Here is a 21505-nt window from a genome sequence, read left to right as displayed (position 1 = left end):
CACGCTGGGTGACCTTGCACCAGGCAAGCAAATAGGGCCGTACCAGAGACCAGAGGAAGGAGTTTAAAGCCCTGGTGCCACCCAGGCACTTGGTCCTGTGCTTGTACAGCAGGCCCCCACCTACACACCTCGGGTTAATGAAGTAGTTTTGTTACATTCTGCTCAGAAGTAAGTTTTAAGGTTTATTTCCATGTTCTTGCTTTCCCCTTTTTGAAAACGTTATTTCCCAGCCCTTCAACCAAGCACGCTTCCACCAGGATGTCACTGCTTTCCTCACAACTCAAAATCCCTTCTCCTGGTGATAATTATGTCACTGGCGTAAGGTAAAAGGCCACACCAGAAAACACCAAACCACAGAGGAACACGTAGCACCGCCGACCCCTGCAGAACCTCGGTGCTCCGAGAGGACGAGTCTTTGTCCTCACGACTTCCGAAACGCTGTTCTGAAAGCAGCGACCCTCCCCATAGATATTTATATTGCTATATCTCTATCATTTTCCTCACACCCATCAGAATGAAGATATAATTAACTCATCCTCAATAGAAATTACAATGATTTTGAAACAGCAAGAAACAATCTATTTGCATTTGGTAGCTAATTATTCCCCCTACGCGCACACCCATCAATGTTCCCTAAAACCATCCTCAGAGGGCAGACAATCTGTGCTAGCCACAGCTTCTGGAAAGGAGGGGAAAAGGAGGAACTGAGCGAAAAACCTCAACACTGGGTGGGCAATATTTCCTTGGAACACACAGCATCCCTAGCGCAGCAAAGCCCAGGGCAGGACAGCCCTCCTGAACTCATCCGACAGCTTCACCATCCGCCTGCGAGCTGACAGCCACCACAGGATGAACCCGGGGGGAGCTGCTGACATCTGCACAATTATTGAGTTATTATTCCCCTCTTCACACCACGCCAAGGAAGCGCCGTGCCATTCTCCAAGGCACAGCACCGCGTGCAGATCCTGCTGCTGTCGGACACGAAGGTAACACCGGGTGATGCAGGAATGACCATCACAGCCATGCAATACCCAGATTTTTGGTAGCACAAGGGTTGCACCCTGTATTACTCACTGCTCGAAGGAGGCAGGGTGTGCCCTCCTTTGAGTAGGTCTCCAGGATTGATCCCGAACACCTCGAGCTTCAAGGGAAGGGATTTCCTCCAGCGAGGTGCTCAACACCCAGAACTACGCCTGTGCACCCCCTAAAGCCAGGCGTGTTTTGCCAACAGTTCACCTCGACCTCCTCCTCACCCAGCAGGATTAGTTTGAGGTTTCTAAGTGAAGACCCGAGCCGTGGTTAGGGAGCTCTACCAGCTCCAGCACCATACTGGAGCAGCCCCAAACACACCAAGCCAGGAGGGTACCACTGCCAGGAGCCCGCAGGCTGGCTCTACATCGCTTGCACTTCAAGAATTTGGCCGAAGCAGACGTAGGACACCAGGCAGGTCCCGTCCTCCTCCGACCTGGTGTTCGCTCACCAGGAACCCTCCTCCCCCTGGGCATTGAGCGCTCAGTTCCGCGGGGTGCAGCCACGAGCTGCCGCACTTACCTCACCCTCAGGACCACGTATCCTTTACAGCAAAGCCAAAATTGCTCAACGGTTGGGTTTTTTGCCCCCATCTGACACAGGTTTGCAGCCCCCTCAGGCATGGAGAGGAGTGGGGAGCATGTTAAAAAAAAAAAAAAAAGAAAAAAAAAAGACTTTTTCCAATCAAAGCTAATCCCTTTACGCATCTCCTCTCCAACAGACGCAGGATGCACCAAGCAGCACTGGGTCCTGATAACCCCTCTGAAGGACTGGGTGTTTCCAGCCACCAACGCCGCCCATCGTGCAGCAGGCCTCACCTCAAACCATCAGGCCTCACCTCAAATCATCGTTTAACTCAGCACCGGGTCGGCCGGGAGCCTGCCCCCGCTCTAGGAAGGCAGCCGGGGCCTCGGCTTGGCCTTGCACTGCAAGAGGATTGCTTTGGCCTGGAGGGAAAAAAGAAACCACGACATGAAGGTCACCCACAAAATCATTACACAGCTCCCTCTTCCCCGGCTCTCCTAGAGAAAATCCTTACCAAACCCTCAACCTTAAAGGAGAAACACAAAAAGATATGTACGTTAATCCCATATACCTCCGTCAATTTTTTTCCTCGTGTCTTTAGAGCAGTTGTTTACTGCAGCCAACTGCAGAGAAATTACAGTAGCTTAACTCTCCAACTCCCTCTAAAGGATTAATCTTCCAGTGAGCATGCTCACGCGAGATCTTTTTTCAGCAGTTGCATCCATTTCATGAAATGAGGGCTGCTGCAGACATGAGGAAATGCCATTTCAGGACGACAGGCAACGGTAACCAGCCCCAAAAGCCAGCACTCATCCCCTGCTGGGGTTCCAGGAGGGCTCCGTGCCCAACCCTCCACCTCCGGGCGCTTTCGAGCTTTCACATCCCGGTGCCCTCTGGGGAAGGGGGGGCGGTGGCTTCTCTGCCAGACCCCTTTTAAACGCCCGATCTTGACTTCTCTCTACAAGCTGGTGGACAATTTGTCCACGGCGTCCCAGGGCACAAGCAGCCTCTCCTCCCTGGAGCTCTGCCTTTTGTAGCACTTGTTGGCCATCTCTGCTTTTTTGGAAAGTAAGGGAGATAATTTAGGGCACGGGGGAGGGAGAAGCGTTCAGATGAAAAGGAACAGCTTGAAAAATCCCGTTCTCAACTGCAGCACAGGAGACAGCAGAGCCCGAGATACATTTAACTCCATAGATTAAGGACCCATGCAAATGAGGATTTGCGAGTAGACGACAAATCCAGTACCTAAACTAGGCTGCCCAGGTAATCTTGTCCACTCATTCCCAGACCACTGGGGGTTATAATTAAACTGCCCCACTGGGGGTATTTCCCCCTCACCCCAAACAGTGCACAGTGAAGCAGAGCTTTCCTGGTGGAAACAAAGCTCCAAAATTAAAGACAGATATTTCTATTTTAGGAAGAGCTGCTTCCATTTTCAGCTGCTTCCCCCATTAAAAGGCGTTCCCTTTCCCATTTATCAGCTTCACATCTGCTCCCTCCCTGCTCCCCCTGCCCCAGGACAGCCTCTGTGCCCAGCTCCGCAGGGACCAGACCACAGCCCCTGAGCACCAGCGAAAACCGGAGCAGGATGAAGCCAAAAGCTCGACGTTGCATCCCAACCCACGCCAGGCTTCACCCACGTCCTTACAAAGACCTAAACGTGTTTGGGTTTTATTTATTTTTTTAAAGTCTTGAATGCCTTTGATGCCATGAGTCCCCTGTTATGTTTTCAGCCCTACACGTGAACCACGAACAAGAGAAGATGTCACGATAGTGTTAAATAAGGGCTACGTCTGCCTTTTAAAATGAATGCTCACCATAGCGACCGTCTCTATAAGGGATGATAAAACGTACTGGTGACACTGGATATTTTGTTCTGTTGTCACCTAACTAGATTCACCCACAGAAAGGACATCTCTGTTATCATGCATTAAAATAGACGCTTTGTTTTATTTATAAAGCATCCAAACTGGTTGGTTTGGATGTGTCACAGCACAAGGCTGCTCGTCCACCCCTCCCTGCCCCATCCTCTGGGGACTTTAATGAAAGATGCCTTCACTCATCCTGTGCACCCTCCTCGCCTCCCACTCAGCTCAGGTGGTGCTCAGGCTGCTCCAGCTTCCTGGAGAAAGGTTTGGAGCCCCGCTGGGACCTGTCCCTGAAAATCCCTGCAAAGAAAAATCCCAGGCTCTAAGGCAGGCAGACGTGAAAGCCTTGATGCAGGAAGATTATGTTCTGCATTTCCTCCTCCACCGTGGGATTACACCCAAACACGAAGTTGGGATGTGAGATATGGAGTTACCCTGACCTGTCATTCCCCATTTGGAAACGAGTCATACTCCCCGAGCTCAGACTTTGAAGACTGACTGCTATTGATTCTTCTTCAAGCCAACAGCCCAAGCTGGCAATCAGTCAATAATAAGCAATTACTCGACAGCCTCTTATCTCCAGATGCCAGCCCAGACAGCTCGATTCATAGAGGCAGCAGGTCAATAAATCAAAGCTGCTCTCAATTTTTAAATATCATCATTTCAAAACCCACCCGGCCTTCAACCTGGCTGAAAAAGCAGCCGGGACAGAGAGCTCCCTGCAGCACAGGACGGTGGCGTGTGACTAATTTACCGAGTGGCAGACAGGACGCCATGTGGTGACATCCACCTCTGACACTCCTCGTTTGTCAAGAGGAGCATGAAAGTTCCAGCTGGATGAAGAGGAGAGGGGGAAGCAAGCCCTTTTCCTTCAGGCAGGTGCCTGCAGGGAAGCAGCAGAGCCGGGCAGCCTTCCTCAGGTGCTCCCCATCCCCGGCCTCGGCTCACCTGGACTCTCCTTGCCGTTTGCCGGGAGCATCCCAAACACCACCGTAAACACGTTTAACTGGGACAGCAGGTTTCATCCCAAGAAAGGCACTTCTTTCTAGTCTGCTCTTCCACAGACTAAGCATGATACATACAAGTGCATGAGCCCAAGTCTCCTCTCGTGCACTTGAGTGTGAGCCAGAAGCGATGCTGTCACATCCAGTGGTGCCACCGCAGTGCCTTGCCGAAATCTCACGTAGACATTTTGTGCTCCCAGTGCAGATTGCCTTTAAAGAGCCAATTGTTTGAAAAGAACTAAGAATCACCTATATAACTTGCAGGAGACCATGCATCCGGACCACGAGGCTGATGCAAGGGGAACCTTCTGTCTGGTACTGCAGAACCTAGAAGCTCTGAGAACTTCACTGCTTAGCCCCAAGTTCTCATGTAAGTCATGGGAAAGGCCCTGAAGTACCAACAAAACAGAGCAATGCTCAATAAGTAACTCTGCTTCTGTTGCTAGAAGAGGAAGGTGACCTACAGGATGCTGTATTCTCCACATTGGGTATTAACTGCTGACACAGGAGGTACACGAGGCACAAGCACAGTAAATCCAAGACCCTCAGAGCCTGTGAAGACAACACTTGCAGAAAGGCTGCCAGAGGTCTGAACAATACCAAGTGCATAATGCAATCAAGAGAAGAATAAGGCACGACTTGGGAACGTGGTATCTCCGAGTACGGGGGACTGGCAGCCCCAAAGCACGCAGAGGGCAGAGGCTTCTCACTTCGTTTGGCCCCAGGAAGGAACGCATTTGGACAACATCACGACCAAACCGTGCAGGCTGAGAATCACCAATCAAGCTAGCTCGCAAGAAAACAAGAGATGATGCTGAGCCTGAGCCCCAGAGGAGAAGGGTGACCCTCTTGGGAGCAGGATCAGCCCATGGCTGGCACTCACCAGGTGGGCCAGGCTCCCGCGGGAGCCTCCCAAGGTTTTCATCTTTAGCTACTGGCAGCGTGCTTGCTTCTTTGGTTCAGCGGTGGCCGGGACAGCAGGAAGCTGTGGGAATGCATGCCCAAAATCTGAAAAGGATTTTTCCTCTTCTTCTTACCCACAGAGCACCTGCAGGTGGCTTTTACACTGTCAGCCTCGCATACGACATCGTGGCAAAGCATCGAAGAGCACTCAGAAAAAAGAAGTGTTAACTCACAAGGCCGCATCACTGTCACCGTTTATAGTACAGCCACAAAATGCCAAACCAGCTGACAGGATCCCACAAACCGCACTGCAGAGTGACAGCAGGCTCCTAAGCCTTACAGCCTACCGGAACAATTTTCACACCCCACCTGCATTTCCCTACTACAAAACACTCCTCCTCTCCCCCACGGATGGACAAACGGACGGCAGGTTGGTGCATCCACGCTGAGAGGACCACGCAGTGGCAGCACAGCCCTGGAGAGAAGCCTAAAAAGCTCCTGGAGATGTTGGCTACTGCAATAGGTACTTTTTTCCCCAAAAGTAGAGGCCATTCTGCCTGGCTTTGCTAGATGCACGGCCACAGTCTAACCCATGCTGTCAGCATCCAAAATAATACAGCAATTAACAAACCATAAGCAAGGCAGCAACAGAAGAGCATTCCTGATCTTTTCTGATAAAAGCAATGGCAGCTGCAAAACGAGGAGGCATCAGGACCTGTCACCCACGCCCCCATCTCAAGGCACGACCATTTCATTCAGAAGTTGATGCTGACCTGTTGTGCTCGGCTTCCTTTTTGCAGCACCACGTTGTCTTCGCCCCAGGACCCTGCTGCTCGGGGCTGAAAGTGCTGGGACAGCAGCAAAGTCTAGAAACTGAGAACAGCAGGGTGCCACGGCCCCACCAAGCATGTCATCTCAGCAAGAGAAGAACACAAAATGGGACTGAGACACCTCCCGTAGGGCAGGGAGCTGCCATCCCCACCACTTCTGGTGGGCAGAGCGATCACTCAGCCAGTCCGTCACCGCAGCGAGAAATGACAGCGGCGCCCCGTGGCTCCTCGCTATCAGGAGCCCCGTGCCAGAGCGAGGCTTTGCTCCTCCTGACGAGCCTTCATTTCATGCCCAGCACGGAGGTGCCGTTACGCCCCGAGACCTTACTGCTGGCTTTGGGCAGCGACAGGAACCAGAGGACAGATGTTCCTGCAAGGCCAGAGTCGATCCCTACCCGCATGCTCAGCACCTGGTCAGTTACATCTCACTGAACAAACCCAATTTGCATTAAATTCCAGAGGTTCATTGGGCAGGGAAGACAAAATTAGATCCTTAACAGGACCTCAGCATAGTCCAGTCATCTCATCTGCATGGCCCGCACGGTTGCAATGAACGTGGGTGCTTCATAACGTAATCCTCTGAGCAGACAGATTCCGGGACTTCCCTCTGGCCCTTCCAGCACCTTCAAGATGAAGGCACTGCACCAAAGATGTGTGCGGGGTGCTCGAACTGAAAGTATTACCCAACAGCGGGCTGCTTCTGTGTGATGGAGGCTCCTGTTCGCTGCAGCATCAGCTTCGATACTGGAGAACCTCGGAAGAGCTCGGAAGATCCCTGTACTGCAGTTCACATGGATTCGTTTCGCCCCACGCTGTTCACAAGGATCAAGCTAATCCTGATTTGTCTCCCAAAATAAACAAACGTGGTTTAAGGTGATTCTTTCTCATTCAGAAGTGTTAGCAGAAACTGTCCCTCCATGCCTGGTCTTCCTATCACCTACATCAGAAGTTACAACCTCTGATCTGACAGGCACCTCCAGAAGGCTCTGAAAAGTAGCCAAGAAAAGCAAGCCACTTTTAGGAGCCATATTTGTTGCACAGATATTTACGCCCTGCTGGCACAGGATTAAAAACCACTCAGACAAACCAAGCAGAAGTAGCAGAAAGGAAGTCCTGGAAGCGTCTGGCTTTAAATATAAAAGGCAAAAATTAGTAATTTTTTTTTCAGAGCTTAAGCAAATGGTTTCATGAAGCTGACAAAGACAGAAATTCCCGTGCTGGTTTATGAAAACGAGCGTGATGGCTAACAAAGGCAGTGCCAGCTTCAAGGAAGTAAGGCTCAAAGCCTGGCTGAGCTGGCCATGCCTCATGTTCGTAACACCCGTGCTGTGACCCTGTACAGGTTACAAGACACACCAAGAATAAAATGAACATAATTTTTCCCCTCTCTGGATTAACCTTCAAAGGTGGAGAAGTTACCTGCACTGCTGAGGACGGCAGCGCCAAGAGGCTGCCGTGCCCTGGAACCAGATGGCCAAGCCCCGCGCTCCCAAGCCTGCCGTAACGCGCAGGGAACTTGGCGAGATCCCAGACCTTGGTTAGACAAGGATTTTCCTGCACCTTGATCCAACGGCATCACAAGGATCTGGACACATCCTTCTGGAGCAGGCAGGTACCGATGCCCAGCTGCCTCCCAGCGCACCGGCTCACCACGGCAGAAGCACCGCCTGCACCCCATTGCTGGCCCCGCTCGGTGATGGACCCGTCCTGCAGCATGCCGAGACAGCGGGCAGTGGGACAGGGTCCAGCACCCCCTCGTCTGGGATCCACATTCCAGTTTTTCATTTGCATGTTTCCAAAATAGCTTGTTCCCCATTTGACCCATTAAAACAAAAAACAAAACAAAAAAACCACAATACACACACAAAGAGAAATACAAACCCATGGAATGACAAGGACTGAAACAATATCATGTAAAAAAGCCAACTAATTCAAGGATCTGATTACTGACCCAGCCACAATTTCTGTGTCTTTTTAGCTACCCCTGCTAGAGGCAGCCTTTACAGCATGAGACTGCTGCTGGGACAGCTCAAGGCACGTCCAGAGTTATGCCAACAACCGTGCTTCTATCAACACGACCTTGCTCCGCACGCATGACGTGCAGCACAGCCACACGCGCAGCAGTGTAAACGTGCTCACACCCACGTGGCCGAGCCCAATGTCCTCACGTAAATCAGCCGTACCCATACAGAACTGCTAACTTCACCTGTCTTTTAACGGGGATCTGTACAGGTTCAGTCTGTATGTAAATGAACTCTCACAGTACAATCTTAATTAACAGCCGCAGCTTTCAATGTGCAAAGCAACCATCAAGATCTCCAGTCAATGGTTACTTCTACAAATCCAACAGCTCCCAAAACCAGCAGCTGCTGTCTACGGGAGCCCACCACCAGCTCCTGCCTCCTGCCCTGCTGAGGGCTGTGACACGCTTGTTTGCCGGAGCCCTCGCCAAGAGGTCCGGATCCCACGGCAGGAGCGTGCTTCACCCACGGGGCTTTTTGCCAGCAAAATGGCACCCACACTCGAGCAGCACAACGCAGCTGCACAGCCCCAGCCCTGGATGGAGGCACGGCCCCTGCCTGCCCTACACCTGGGGCACAGGGGTACAGCCTACGTCCAAGGAGCAGCCAGCACCCTGCCGCTCCGTCACTGAGAACAGCTCTTCCCGTAACTCTGAATACTACGGCACATTACTAATTATTACTCAGATGTGTAAATGTTTGCAAGATCAAAACCTACCTGTCTGTGCACAGCACGTAATTACAGAGCAGAGCACTGCCGCACGCGCTTCTGTTCCTCCTCCACCCCACTCGGACCCGCAGCGCACCGCGAGGAGAGGCACCCTGGGCTCGCTCCCACCTCGAGCTGCCTTTCAACAACCAACCAACGGCACACACCGCTCAGAACCACGGAATCGTTTAGGTTGGAAGAGACCTCCAAGATCACCTCGTCCAACCATTCGGCACGCCCGCGGGGCATCACGCTGGGCTGCCAGGACAGGAAGGGGCTCTTACGAGATTTTGGCCTCTACGTCCCTGGAGAAGCTGATACTGCCACATGAGGATCTACTAGAAAAGACAAAGATTTTAATGACTCCTCCCATTAACTACAAAGATTTTAACGACTCCTCCCACTCGCTGCCCGGCCCAGGAGGCAGCGGCACGAGGCAGTGCTCCCAGGTCAGGAAGGACAGATGTGCTTTCTGTTCTTTCCACCACAGACGTGCTTCCTGTGCTTCCTATCGCAGTGCAGCTGGTGAGGTAAGGGAGGGGACAGAACCCAGAAAATGGCAGTGGCTGCGGACGGTTAGCTCTGCAACCAAGCTGTGGAGAACAGCACCTGAGTTCACATGATGAATAACAAAACCTTCGATTCAAGTATTCCCAGAGAAAGAAACAGGGAAGCGACCGTGTTCCTGGAGATTCGTTTGCAGAGGTGGCCTGCATCCAGCAGTCCCTGGAAGAGCGATGTGCTGAGACGTTTGCCTGAAAACCCACAGCCTGGTTGTGCTGCAGGCTGGGGCTGGAAGCCCTCTGCTCCTGCCCTCACTGCTCGGGCGATGCAACGCTCAGGGATGCTCACAGACAACAGAAAACGTAGCTCACGTTGGCTAAACCTTTGCAAAGCTCTGGTAATGCAGTGCAAAACCAGTCCTGGTTGGTTTTCCTTCCATGCAATTTAACTTGCAGTACTCGGTAGAACACACTCCTTCCCACTCCTGTGCCCAGTGCCGAACAAAAGCGAACCCACTGCAGAAGGAGGTTTAAGTGGGATTTAGGATACGCCTTGAACTTCTGATGGCAGTCCACTAAGGAGTGGATCCTGCCCAGGCTGAGCAAGAGACTGCAACCACATGGTTTTGTCACGCACAGAATAAAAGGAAGTATTGTGAATTCATGCCAAAATATCAAGGGCTTTTCCTCATTCTAAATAAATAAATAAATAAAAATAAAGCAGCTGAAAAAAAACAAGAAAGCGGAGTTTTTCCTTGCGCTTTTGCAAGGTCAGACGCAGCCGTGCCAGCCGGCGGCGGGGAGGAACCTGCAGGGACAGGCACTCCGGGGCCGTGCCAGCCGCGGCGGGGACAAAAACGGGGACTGCGCACCCGTGTGTGCCCTCTGTCCTCTCCCCACTCACCTGCACTGCACGCCTAGGCCTGGATCTCCAGCTGCCACTGCTGTGCTCCTTGAAAACCACATTAAAAAAAAAAACCCAGATGTGAACAAACATACAGGAAAGTTCACCCAAGTGCCACTTTCTTTTCATTTCCTAGCATGGCCAGAGAATGGCTCTGTAGCAGATGCCATAACTGCATAGATTTGTTTGGGTTTAGGACACCGTTACAAGTTCTTATCACAAATAAGTTCTCGTCACCTTCAAAGCTATCTGCAACCCAAGCCAACTACTCCTCAGTATCTCTGCAAGAAATACTAGGCTGGAATAGGCAGGGCCTATTCCTAATTTAGGAAGGTATTAAGAGGACATGAGAAAATTATGGATCGCATTTTCCAGATTTTTATGGATCACATTTTTCCAGTCCATTGTTGTTACCTGAAATCCAAAGGAGAGGTGCTGGAGTTGTACTTGCTTTATTCACAAATGCTTCATGTGTTACAGAGGTTTTTTAAGTTTTCCATTTCTCTTAATCAGGGTCAGCCATGACCTCAAGGAAGGAAGCCAGGAACCAGAACCCAGAACCAGAGCTTGTAAAATAGGGAAAATTTTGACCTGTGTTACTTGCCATCTCTTACCCAGTGAAGATTACATGTACAGCTCAAAATTTACACTCACCATTTCTACACCACTCCCAGTCAAAGGCTTCTAACACCAAGTCACCCACATAGCTGTGCACCCTTGCCTCCATCTCACAGCTGGGAACAGCATCACCGGGAGCCGCACGCCCAGCGAGGTGCCCCAGCTGTCCCAGGGACACGGGCTGGCGAGCAGCAGGGGCTGGGGAGCTGAGCACCGCATTTGGTCGGAGCCTCTGCTCCCCCCGGGGGTCACCCCCAGCACGAGAGGGTCGAGGGAGGCTTCGGGCTAGGAGGCCACCCCACAGACCCAGTGAGAAAGCAGCACACGCAGACGCACACCAGAGCTCCGCAGGCCCCAGTGGCTTCCGAGCACACGGCCCCAAACTGATGGGAATTCGCCCATCCCAAGGCACCAGCACACCCCTGCACCCCAAAGCCCTGCGGGGCTGCAGACGGCAAGGACAGACCGTGGTTGTGGTAGAGGAAGCACCGCAAAGGTGGTGCCAGGCCAATTAGCACCGTTTGGACTCGCTGGCACTTAACAAGGCTACCGAGTCGTTCGGGGCGCAGTGGCGCTGCAGCAGGGACACGTCCCAAAGCTCAGCAGCAGACCCCGCCAGCCAGCCTTGCTTGGACAGTTCTTTGACTCCCTTTGTCTGAAGTGCTGACGGCCCAGTGCCTGGGTACACGGGAGCAATGTGCTCTCCCGAGGCTGACGGCAAACCTCCCCCCTCCCGTTTCTGTGGTTCTGGATCGGCTCCCAGGACCCTTTTAATGTAATACTCTATTTCGGTCTGCGTAGTCTTACGGAGGGTCAATGTTGCAAACTCTTCTGGCACGTAATTCCTATTATCTGCCTGCACTAATGCTGCATACGGAGCATTTACAGGTCCTCAGCTCTCTATTTGTATGGCTCCCCATTCCCCAGCCCCAGGCAGCAACGAAGCCGGGCATCTGCTAAGCAAGAGGGAAAAAAGAAAACAAAACCCAGAGATTTACCTTACTTCAGTATTCAACAGCACCGTCAGTTTTTCCAATGCTCCCGTTTTGCACATTGCACACCACGCACTCCAGAAACTCTGGGAAACAAGCTGCTTCTGTCCTGTGCTTGCAAAGCACCATCTATACTTACAGAGCAATAAAAATTAGCTTAATTAATAATACATCAGCAAGAAAACGTTCATGAGCACCCAGCAGGGAAAAGGACTGCTGCCTAATCTCCTTGTGCGGACTCCTTGCTTTGGCAGCAATCAGCAACTGCATCGGCGTTCCCGTCCCAGCACAAGGAAGAATCTGACTCATCCGGGACCGCGCAGCAGCCAGGGGTTGCCTGTCACAATTTACATTTCTCTTTAAAAGCAGACACTGTTGCATCAGGAGCGGCTCTTGGCAGCCCCACACCGACTTCCACTCAGGGAGTTTTTGTCATTTAAAAAAGAATTTTGACTATCTCTGGGCATCCGATGTGTAAATACCCATAGGCGGAAGGGCCTCCTGCAGTTGGCTCTTTGGCCACGTCTGCAAAAAACACGTGGTCCTGCTGCCAGAGCCTGCACGGGCTTCAAGCTGCCGACACAACCGGACCACAAGCACACCGGGGGGAGCGGCACGGAGCCTCCCTGCCCCAGGAATATTCTCACTGAGAACACCCGAGCCCTCTCCCAGGGGCCTGCCTGCCCTCGCCGTGCCCAGTCCAGCCCAGCAGGCAGCCAGGCTGGGCATGTTTTGAGGCAAGATGCTGGAAATCCCCTCTCCCAGCTGTTCCTGCCTCCCAGGGCAGGAGGCTGAGCTGGCAGAAGCTGTGAGCAGGAGCCCAGGGCACGCAGCTGCCAGCACAGCCGTGCCACCGGAGCGCATCCACGCCGGCACGTGGCCACAGCGCATCCTCATCAAGGGCTCTGCAGCGCAGGGAGGTTTCCTTCTGCCGATGGAAAAGCCACTGTCTCTGCCTTTCATTGTGAAGAAGGTTGGAAACAAAGGTCCAGCGAGGAAAGGCAGGTGGGCTGCTAAAACTGGCCGAGCCTCAGAGCCGACGTGGCCGCCCGCTCCCGACCACCCCATGCCCTTGTCCTCCATGGCCCAGCCACGCCGGGTGCTGTCCTTAGGGCCGCTGCAAGGCTGGCCGGGGCGAGCAGGATCCGTGCCACACGGCAGAACCCTGGGCAAACGGCAGCAGCAATGTAACACACACCTTGGATCGGCATGCAGCAGCAGCAGGGCATCTGCAGCAGTTGGTAACATCCGAGTCTGCTGGCACATGGGAGCGGGAGGAGATAAAATATGTCTCTGAAGAGCCTCTGTGAGGTGAATCCGCAGGCATGGATTGGAGATGATATCAAAGCAAGCAGCTTTTAAGAAAAGCCATAAGCAATTAAAACCAACGTGCTATCAACATACAGCTTCGTGAGAAGAGGCGCTAAACTGTTAGAAACCCAACTGCGTAACCACATCACCCGTACGAGGGGTGCTTCCAGTAGGGATGAGGACTATAAAAGCACAACGTAATTCCAAAAACCTGGGAGTCAGGTGCAGAGTGTGCGGCAGACAACCTAAATCCCAAAAAGCAGGGGAAATACAGCTTGCAGTAACTGGAAAACACAGTGGAAATAACCAAGGCAGAATACGATCCACCCTCGCTGATCTTTTGAAACGACGCAAGCCGGAGGCTGTGCTAACCTCTCTCCACTGTAAATTCTTACAAGTCAAAGCAGACACATCTCCAGCCAACGTGCTCGGTAGCAGTTTGTTTGCTCACTGGTGGCGTCTCCCTGGCAAAGGGGGAAGTTGATTAAAAGACAGCAGGGCTCCTCACCTCGCCTCTCCACACGCGCTGGAAGCTACAGGATCTGGCACCACAGCAAGAGTAAATATTACGTCTCATCCGAAGGCCATCCTTAAAGGAGTATTCTTCATTTATCCTCAAAGTTTGGCAGAGATGATTGTCTGCAGATCCTATAGGACATCTGCTTATAAACAATCACCTCCACGTATTAAAGAGGTAGTAAAGCACTAGATTAAAATGATGCATCCTAAGAGTACTAAAAAATACACATCCTACAGACCACGAGGCTTTCAAGCATATGGGATTCACAGATCCTTAACACGTAGAACACAGACAAGCTGACAAAAGCTATTACATGCAAGTTTGCAATAAAAACCACCTAATGTTTGGTTACCAGTTCAGCAGCTGTCTGGTGACTTTTGCAAAGCCTCCTGGATGTTGATTTCATTTATCAAATATTAATCGTGCTCCTCAATTAACAAAACATTCAGACTCGTGCTTTATGTGCTTGTAATCTGGAGTTTTATGTTCAAACTTACAGGCCAGTAGGATATGAGATGGAATCCTATAAACCAGCTAGCAGCCCGTGCTCTCCTGAACACCGGTATGGGCTGTTTTACATCGACAAAACCCCAGTTGATGGGGTGTAAATTTGCTGCCTACCCCCTTTGACATAAGAAATGCACCTTGGACATAAGAAACCTTCCCTCAGTTCTGCGGCACGGCACGGATCTGAAGCCAGAGGTGTTTGGGCAGCTGCGTGCACGAGGCACCACCGAACGTCACCTCCCAATAACCACCTCCCCGTGCACCTTCCCAACTCAGCAGCTGGACGAACTGCACGATTTCGGAAACCCTTTCATCCTTTCCAAGTCCTCTACCACATGCACGTTGAATTTCCCACTTCTTGACACAATATTATGGTTTTTGAGAGGACCTGACTATAGCTTCCGAATGCCTTCGGTCAGCAGTATGAAACATCCCCAATTTCTGCTGAAATTGGTTAAAACATCTGGGTAATTTGCCTTCTGGCTTTGAGCCCTTGGGAGAAATTACCTATTAAAGCTTCCTCCGAAACTGCAAAGACTAGAAACAACTGGAGAGGAAGAAGGCAGCTGAGATTCTCGAGAACCCAGGAGCTCATGCTTAAAAAGAAAGAAAAGAGAAAAAACAAACAAACAAAAAACCGCAATGTTTCACAGCGCTCAGGGCTGTGTTCAAGGCATCAGCAGATCCTGGTCAACAGTCCTAGTGAGACCAGGGCTCCCTTTGGCCAGCCAACATGCTGAAACACGTCTGTTCACATCTACGCTCAAGTTCTGAGATGAATTAGAAAGCCGAAGTAGCACTCTGAACGACACACGGACTTTTTCTCTTAACCGAAGCAAGGCCAAAGTACAGAATATTCCACTTCAGCCCCCCGGGCTGCAAAGCTCTCTTCATGGCGATGCTCGGGCTCTTTCCTCAGGCCCTGTGGGTGGCAAAAGCCGTCAGTCACCCTGGCTGTTCTCAGAAGAAATAAGCTCCACGTCCCTCCTCGTTTTAAGAAGATGAGCACGAGCAGGCACGTTTTCCTGCAGAATCATGAGCCTGCTGGACTTGGCTCAAATACTTCGTCCCACATCACAGGTAAGGGATTGCTGTAGTCTTTAGGCTTCACTGTTATTTCCACTTACCTCAACTTGCTCAGCTCTCCAGCTCCCTGCTGCTGGTTTTGAATTCTTAGTGACAGCAGCTCGTAACCATCTCCTGGCTCATGCACTGGCCCTTCTGACCCAAGAAGCTCTAATCTCTTTGGATATTTTCATCCCTGTTTGCATAATTTTGCATTTCCCTGTAACAAATGGGATACGTCACTTACCTGGCTTTATTTTGAGTTTAGCCATGTCGGCCTGGTTATCTCGCTCTCTATTTACTTCCTTCCCAGCTGTGCCACCTGCAGATTTCCTCCCTTTCCCTGCGCTCAGCAGGATGATGAGCCGTATGCAAACAGAAGTGGACCTGAATTTTCTGCTCTACCAGTCCATCCCACTCACTGCCTCCCTGTCCTGAGCTGACACTGCTCACCACTGCCTCCGAGAGCTCTCCCTCGAGAAGGGGATATGACACTGAAAAGGATGGATTTAATATTTGATAGCGCACCTCCAGACCCAGGCCAGTCCCTTCCGCACCCGGGCAGCTCAGCCCCGCACCGTGTCGGCTCACCTTGCTCGGCAGCTGGCTGCTCGACATGCCGGGCTGCATTTTTGAACAGCGACTGCTGCGTGGAGCCAAACCAGCTGAAACGCAAACTCGGGCAATACTGCCTGGTGGGAGACGGCCAGACAGTGGCGAGGATCAGGTGGGAAACAGGAATCCTCTTGGAAGAGCGCTTCCTGCTCGGAAAGCGGATGGATACATGGCACGTCCTTGGTACTTTGCCTATGCTAGAAATTTTTAATTAAAAGCAGGAAAGCCTTTCTATTTTAGACACAGTGATACTAGCGTCAAGAGCTTTTATAAGCAGTTTATTCTGGGTTTATATGTATTTCACAGAGCTTGGCAGCCAAGCTAAGCCAGCAAACTCTTCCCCTCCCTGTCGGATTTACTTTGCCACTTGAGCCAGGCCCCATCCGTCACGGCGCGAGGTGCCTGCCCACGGGCGGAGTGGGACAGCTCCCACATCTTCTCCCTAGCCCGACCCCAGGGCACAGACAGCTCGGTGAGCCTTCAGACAGACACGGAGGGGGAATCTCCAGCAAAGCACAGCTTGGGGCACTCAAAGGGTCCCCCGAACCCCTTGCAGTCCTGCATAAAGCATGCCCCCAGAACAGGAGCCAGGCCAGCAGAGCCTGGGGAAACATAACCCCCCTCCCCAGGGGATCCGGCCTCACCGAAAGGAGCAGGAACTGTCCCTGCAAGCCCTTCTCTCAATGCGGGTGGCGGAGCAGAGGTGGCAGCGCCTCTTGCTCACCCTCCTGTAAAACCTCTGCCTCTGTGGGAACAACCCCCTGCCACCTCCTCCTTTTCTGGGCCCCAGAGGCCCAAAACACACAGCAGCAGTGTGCTGCTTCAGCGCTTTGCGAGGGAAAGGCAAGAGGACCGCAGGCTGCTTCCAACCCCCCCACAGCCCCGCTACTGGAGCAGAGAGGCCATGAGGTGGCATTGCCCCAGCTCCAGGAGATCACAAAACGCCAGGACAAGTCACACAGAGCGAGGCCCCAGACAAGCGTTTCAGAGCAGGGACAGTGCAACAGCCTCAGCCCCTCGTCGTTCTGATATCGGCTGCTCTCAGGCACACGTGGAAGTGCAAAACCCCAGGGTACGGGCGCTGCACTCACTGCTACGGGGTGCTGGTGCCGGTCGCGGGGCGAGCACCCACCCCGCTACCTGCCTGCGCGGCTCGGAGCGGCCCCGCCATGGAAGAGCTGCTTTCCTTCTTGTTGTTCTGCTGCTAATTGCATCTCTGCGAGGCCTTCTGCTGACACAGCTATGGCGGAGGGGAGAGCAACTTCTTCGCAGTTGCAGACAGACAACTAAGTGTGCAAAACTTCTCAAATGTATCCCAAGCCTCTGCTTCAGAAAGCAAAAAGAGCTACCCTGGTCTAAAATCACCTCTACACTAATAGAGCTACGTCCACAGCAAGGACTTTTATTAGTCTTACTACTTCAGCAAAGAAAAAGAAACATCATCCTTTCTAGCCAGCATAATTACACTGGAAGGGCTCTTTCAAAGTACAAACCAGGCCTTTGATTCTGCCTTGACTCGACAAACTGTTCTTCAGACGCTTCCTTCAGTCACGTTGGCTCAGCCACATCGGCTTAGCCTCAAACGAGCCCTTCAGTTGTTTTCTTAAAACTTCAGAAGTCGCATTTGCCCGTTCTGTTGTTATTTAAAGTTTGTGCCCATGGAAGGAAAGGACGGTTTCCCAAGCAGCCTCTGTCAGCTAGCTCAGCACAGCCCAAGTACCGCTGGGAGAACTCCCGCTAGGGAAGGAGATGTTAGCAGCTATTTGGGGTGGTAAAACTTCGTCAGGGGCCAAGGCACGGTGCAATTTTAACATATTAGCAAAGTAACCCTAAGGTAAAAGCCTCTACAGCAGTTACAAACTTTCCTGCCCTTACCGGGGGCTTAGTGTCAGAAGCAGGGAAGGAACTCCTCTCCGCCAACAAATCGCTGCTAAAATGTTTCAGGCCGTGTTAAAGCTGACCCAACTGAAACACACACATTTATCCTGTGTGGGGGTCTCACATCAACATCGTATCATCATCCCCACTGCCCTAACGAGACCGCAGACAACTTCCGTCCAGCAGCCAAAGGCATGCAGGCTCCCCGGCAGCTCACAAAGGAGAAAAAGAAGACAGGGTTTAAAGTGCACCGAGTTTTCCTGAGGCGCCTCACTGACACAGACTCCGTGCTGAAGGCAGCGGCCCTGGGAAAGCAAAGCAGAGCCCTCTCCTCGCCTGTGACACCAGCTGGCAGGAGTAAATGAGAGAGGAGGAAGGGCAGGGCAGGCCTGAAAGAAGCCCTGGATTTCGCGTCACCTGCGAAACAGAAAGCGGGAAACCGAAGAAATCGTCTGCGTGCTGGCTGCTCAAAGGCACTGCTCATTAGGTCCTGGCTTTTCCTATTATCACTCCTGCACTCGGTGGCCTATTACAGCAACCTCCTTCCAGCCAGGGACCCATGAATAGGAAGCTCTTTGACATGAGTGAATGTTGCCCCTTAATCCAGTAGGGAGTTCATTGCACAGGCGGAGGACTGCCTACAGCGTGCTCCCAGCACCAGCTGGCTAAGGGGATGAGAGCAAGGATCAAAGCCGGGGTGAAGCCGCAGCATCGCGAGCCTGATTTTCAAAACCGCTCGGGCTGGCGAGCCCTCGCCTTCAAAACATGGGGAGCGGCCAGGTGCTGAACTCACCGAAGATCTGCTCTCAGCTCAGGGTGCTGAACAGTGGGGAAATCTGTCCTCTATGTGGCTTGCACGCCGTCTCTTCGCTTTAAAGATCAAAGCTGCATCTCCAGAAAAAAAGATGTTACAGATCTGAACAGATCGGAAAAAAAAAAAAAATGATGAAAAATGCAGTGTAACTTCTGAGAACCACTTCATTCAAAGCCACACACACACCTTGCTTCCTGCTCAGCATGCAGGCACCGGCCTTCCTGAGGTTAGCACGAGCCTGAGGAAAAACATCGTGGCTTGAAGTCTGCGTTTTCAAGCTCACACCGAATGATCGTTTCGGGAAACACACAGTCAGATGATTCTCTTTATACTAGAACTGACACGCACTGGAGTAGCAGCGTCAAACTCAATGAACTTGTGCTACCATAAAACTTGCTGAGCAAGGTAAACTCAATCCCTCAAACTTTAATTTTAGTCCTGCATTCAGCGTAGGTCTAAAACATGTAAAAGCACCAAACCAGACGGGATACGAGAGACCTGCCAAAGGAAGTCAGCAGCAGAACCAGTCTCCGCAGCGGTGCGGTCAGTGACTGCAGCTCAGCCACTCACCTGGCAGCTCAGCCGTGAGGCGGCCACAAGACACCGCCACTGCAGCTCTCCTCTGAGAGCAGGTGAAGCCTTGGTGCTCGCAGAGCTTCTCCCTCACGCCCCAGCCCCGCGGTTTGGCCAGGAGCTGGTCTGTCCCGCAAGGTTTTATCTTCAGCCCACGGGCTGCCGGAGCTCTGCCCGCAGAGGCTGGCACGGGGGCTCGCTGCAGGCACACAGCGGGGCCCTTCCAGCCCCCCAGTGCCCCCAGCTCCAGGCTCACATCTTCCCCCAGGACCGCGCCTCTGCGCCCCTCGCCACCGAGTCAAACAGCCCCTCGCTTCTGCTCCGTCTCACACTGCAGCCGTGGGACGCCAGTCCTTGCTTTCCCCTGCACAGAGCACCTAGTGCAGGCTCTAAATCCCAGCTGGATTTACAGCGACCAACTTCCTCCCCTCTGGCCTCAGAGGGGTATAAGCAAAGCCAGATCTGGCCCCAGATTTAACTCAACGTAAGGGGGAGGGGAGGAATTAAACTCCAAACGAGTCACCGTTCCCTCCCCATAAGCCACGGCAACATCTGTGGGTATTAAGCCTGGCCCTAAGAGCAACACTTCCTAACGCTCCCCACGCAGCAGACCCAGCCGGGACTCCTGGGAGATGCCCCCTAACAAGAGGTGGATGTCTGCGTTTTTAAGACAAACCTGGGCATTAGGAGCTGCGGAGCTACGGGCCCAGTCCTGCCCCGGCTGTGGCCGTGCATCGTCCTGCAAGCAGCCCACTGAGGGAGCTGAAGGCGACACCAGGCCACGGAGCAACGGGACCACCCGCGGGCTCGTTCTTCTACCGCACCACAGCACTCGCGCCTGGCCATCGCCAGAGCCCAAAGCGAGGCAGCGGGACCAGGCCCTGCGACGCGGTTGTGACGGAACCGAGAGCAGAAGGAAAAAAGGCTCGGACAAAACTCGGCCAAGGGGAGCCTTGCTCCTTTAATAAACGCACACCGTCCTTGTGGCGCTTCCCAGAGAACGGCTGCCGCCGGCACGGCCGCGTCCAGGCAGGGCCCCCAGCCGCAGCACGGCCCTTGGAGTGCGGTGTCCGAGTCCTACAGCCGTTAGGGCTGGAGGAGACCTTGACGGTTTTCTGGTCCAACCACCCCCTACCCCCACTGCCACCCCCGAACCCTGTCCCCAAGCCCCACGTCCAACCTTTCCCTGAACACCCCCAGGGACGGTGCCTCCGCCGCCTCCTCAGCAACCCGTCCCAGTGCCCGACCGCTCTTTCCGAGCGGAAATGGCTCCTCAGCTCCAACCTGAGCCTCCCCTGGTGCAACTCGAGGCCGTTCTTGGTTGGGACAGGGCCGGGCGAGGAGCAGCCGAGCTGCCGGGGGGGGGGTGCCCGCCGTGTCCCGTGCCGGGCCGCCGGCCGCTGTGTGGCCGTGCCACCAGCGTGTGCCTGTGCCACCGACACGTGGCCGTGCCCTCGTGCGGCAGCCCCGGGGCTTTGTGCGAGCGGGCGGGCGGGAGGCACCGCGCATCTCCGCACGGCACCGCTCGGCACCGCGCAGCCCCGCGGCCCAGCACCGGGCCCGGCGGCCCCGCACGGGTCCCACGCCCCCTGCCGAAGCGCAGGGCCCGGGGCCGGTGACCGCCGGGTCACCCGGGGGCTCGGAGCATCCCCGTGCCGGCAGCCCCGAGGCCGTTCGGGCCCGGGGGCCGCAGCCGAGGCCGGGCCCGGGACCCTGCATGGCAGCGGCTGCCCCCGCCCCGCCGCCCCGGCCCCTGCATGGCGCCCAGCAGCGGCCCGCCCGCCGCCGGGCCCCGCCGGGCCCCGGACCCTGGATGGCGCCGCGCCAGCGCCGCCCCGAGCCCGGCCGGCGGAGGGGGGAGGAGGGGGGCGGCCCCGGACCGTGCATGGCGCCGGCGCCGCTCCCCGCGGCCGCTGCCGTCGGGGGGGGAACCCCGGACCCTGCATGGCCCATACCACCGCCCGGCCGCGGAGGGGTGTTACTTATACAGAGTCCCGGGCCGCCCCCCCCCCCCCGCACACAATGGCAGCGGCGCCCACATTCTTCCCCCCGGAGGGGCCGGACCGAACCACGGCGCGGCGGGGGCACGGCCCCCTCCCGGCCCGCGGCACGAGGCGGCCGGCGCCGGGCCGTACCACTGCGCCCCCCCTCCCCCCCCCCCGGCCGCCTTCCCCCAACCCCCCCCCCCCCCGCCCGGGCAGATGGACGCCGCCGCCCGCACTCACCTCGGCATCCGCTGTGGCCATGGCCGGAGCCCCGGAGCGTAGCCCCGCCCCCGCGGCGGCTCCTCGCGCCCCGGCTCCGCCCCGCTCCCCT

The 21505-nt window shown here is 54.1% G+C and overlaps 1 protein-coding gene across 19 annotated transcripts in view; it reads right to left on the bottom strand.

The window, feature by feature from the left end:
- EHMT1 (euchromatic histone lysine methyltransferase 1) overlaps positions 1-21505 on the bottom strand; it is a 115884-nt gene extending 94379 nt beyond the window's left edge. For 8 of the 19 annotated variants that reach the window (XM_040531907.1, XM_040531914.1, XM_040531927.1 and 5 more), the window contains exon 1: positions 10297-10315. Coding sequence is in view for 7 of the 19 variants with exons in the window: in XM_040531912.1 (XP_040387846.1) it covers positions 21415-21435 (21 nt within the window). In the remaining 12 variants the exon portion in view is untranslated. Of the gene's footprint in view, positions 1-1867; positions 1977-2125; positions 2262-8365; positions 8385-8898; positions 9030-10296; positions 10316-18595; positions 18615-21414 lie in introns of those variants that run through there. The other 11 variants (XM_040531912.1, XM_040531932.1, XM_040531940.1 and 8 more) reach the window with 7 other exon arrangements.

Source organism: Cygnus olor, chromosome 19, assembly GCF_009769625.2.
Source record: "Cygnus olor isolate bCygOlo1 chromosome 19, bCygOlo1.pri.v2, whole genome shotgun sequence".
Classification (NCBI taxonomy): domain Eukaryota; kingdom Metazoa; phylum Chordata; class Aves; order Anseriformes; family Anatidae; genus Cygnus; species Cygnus olor.
Note: the sequence above shows the minus strand (reverse complement) of the source record. Positions and strands in the feature narration are given on the sequence as shown.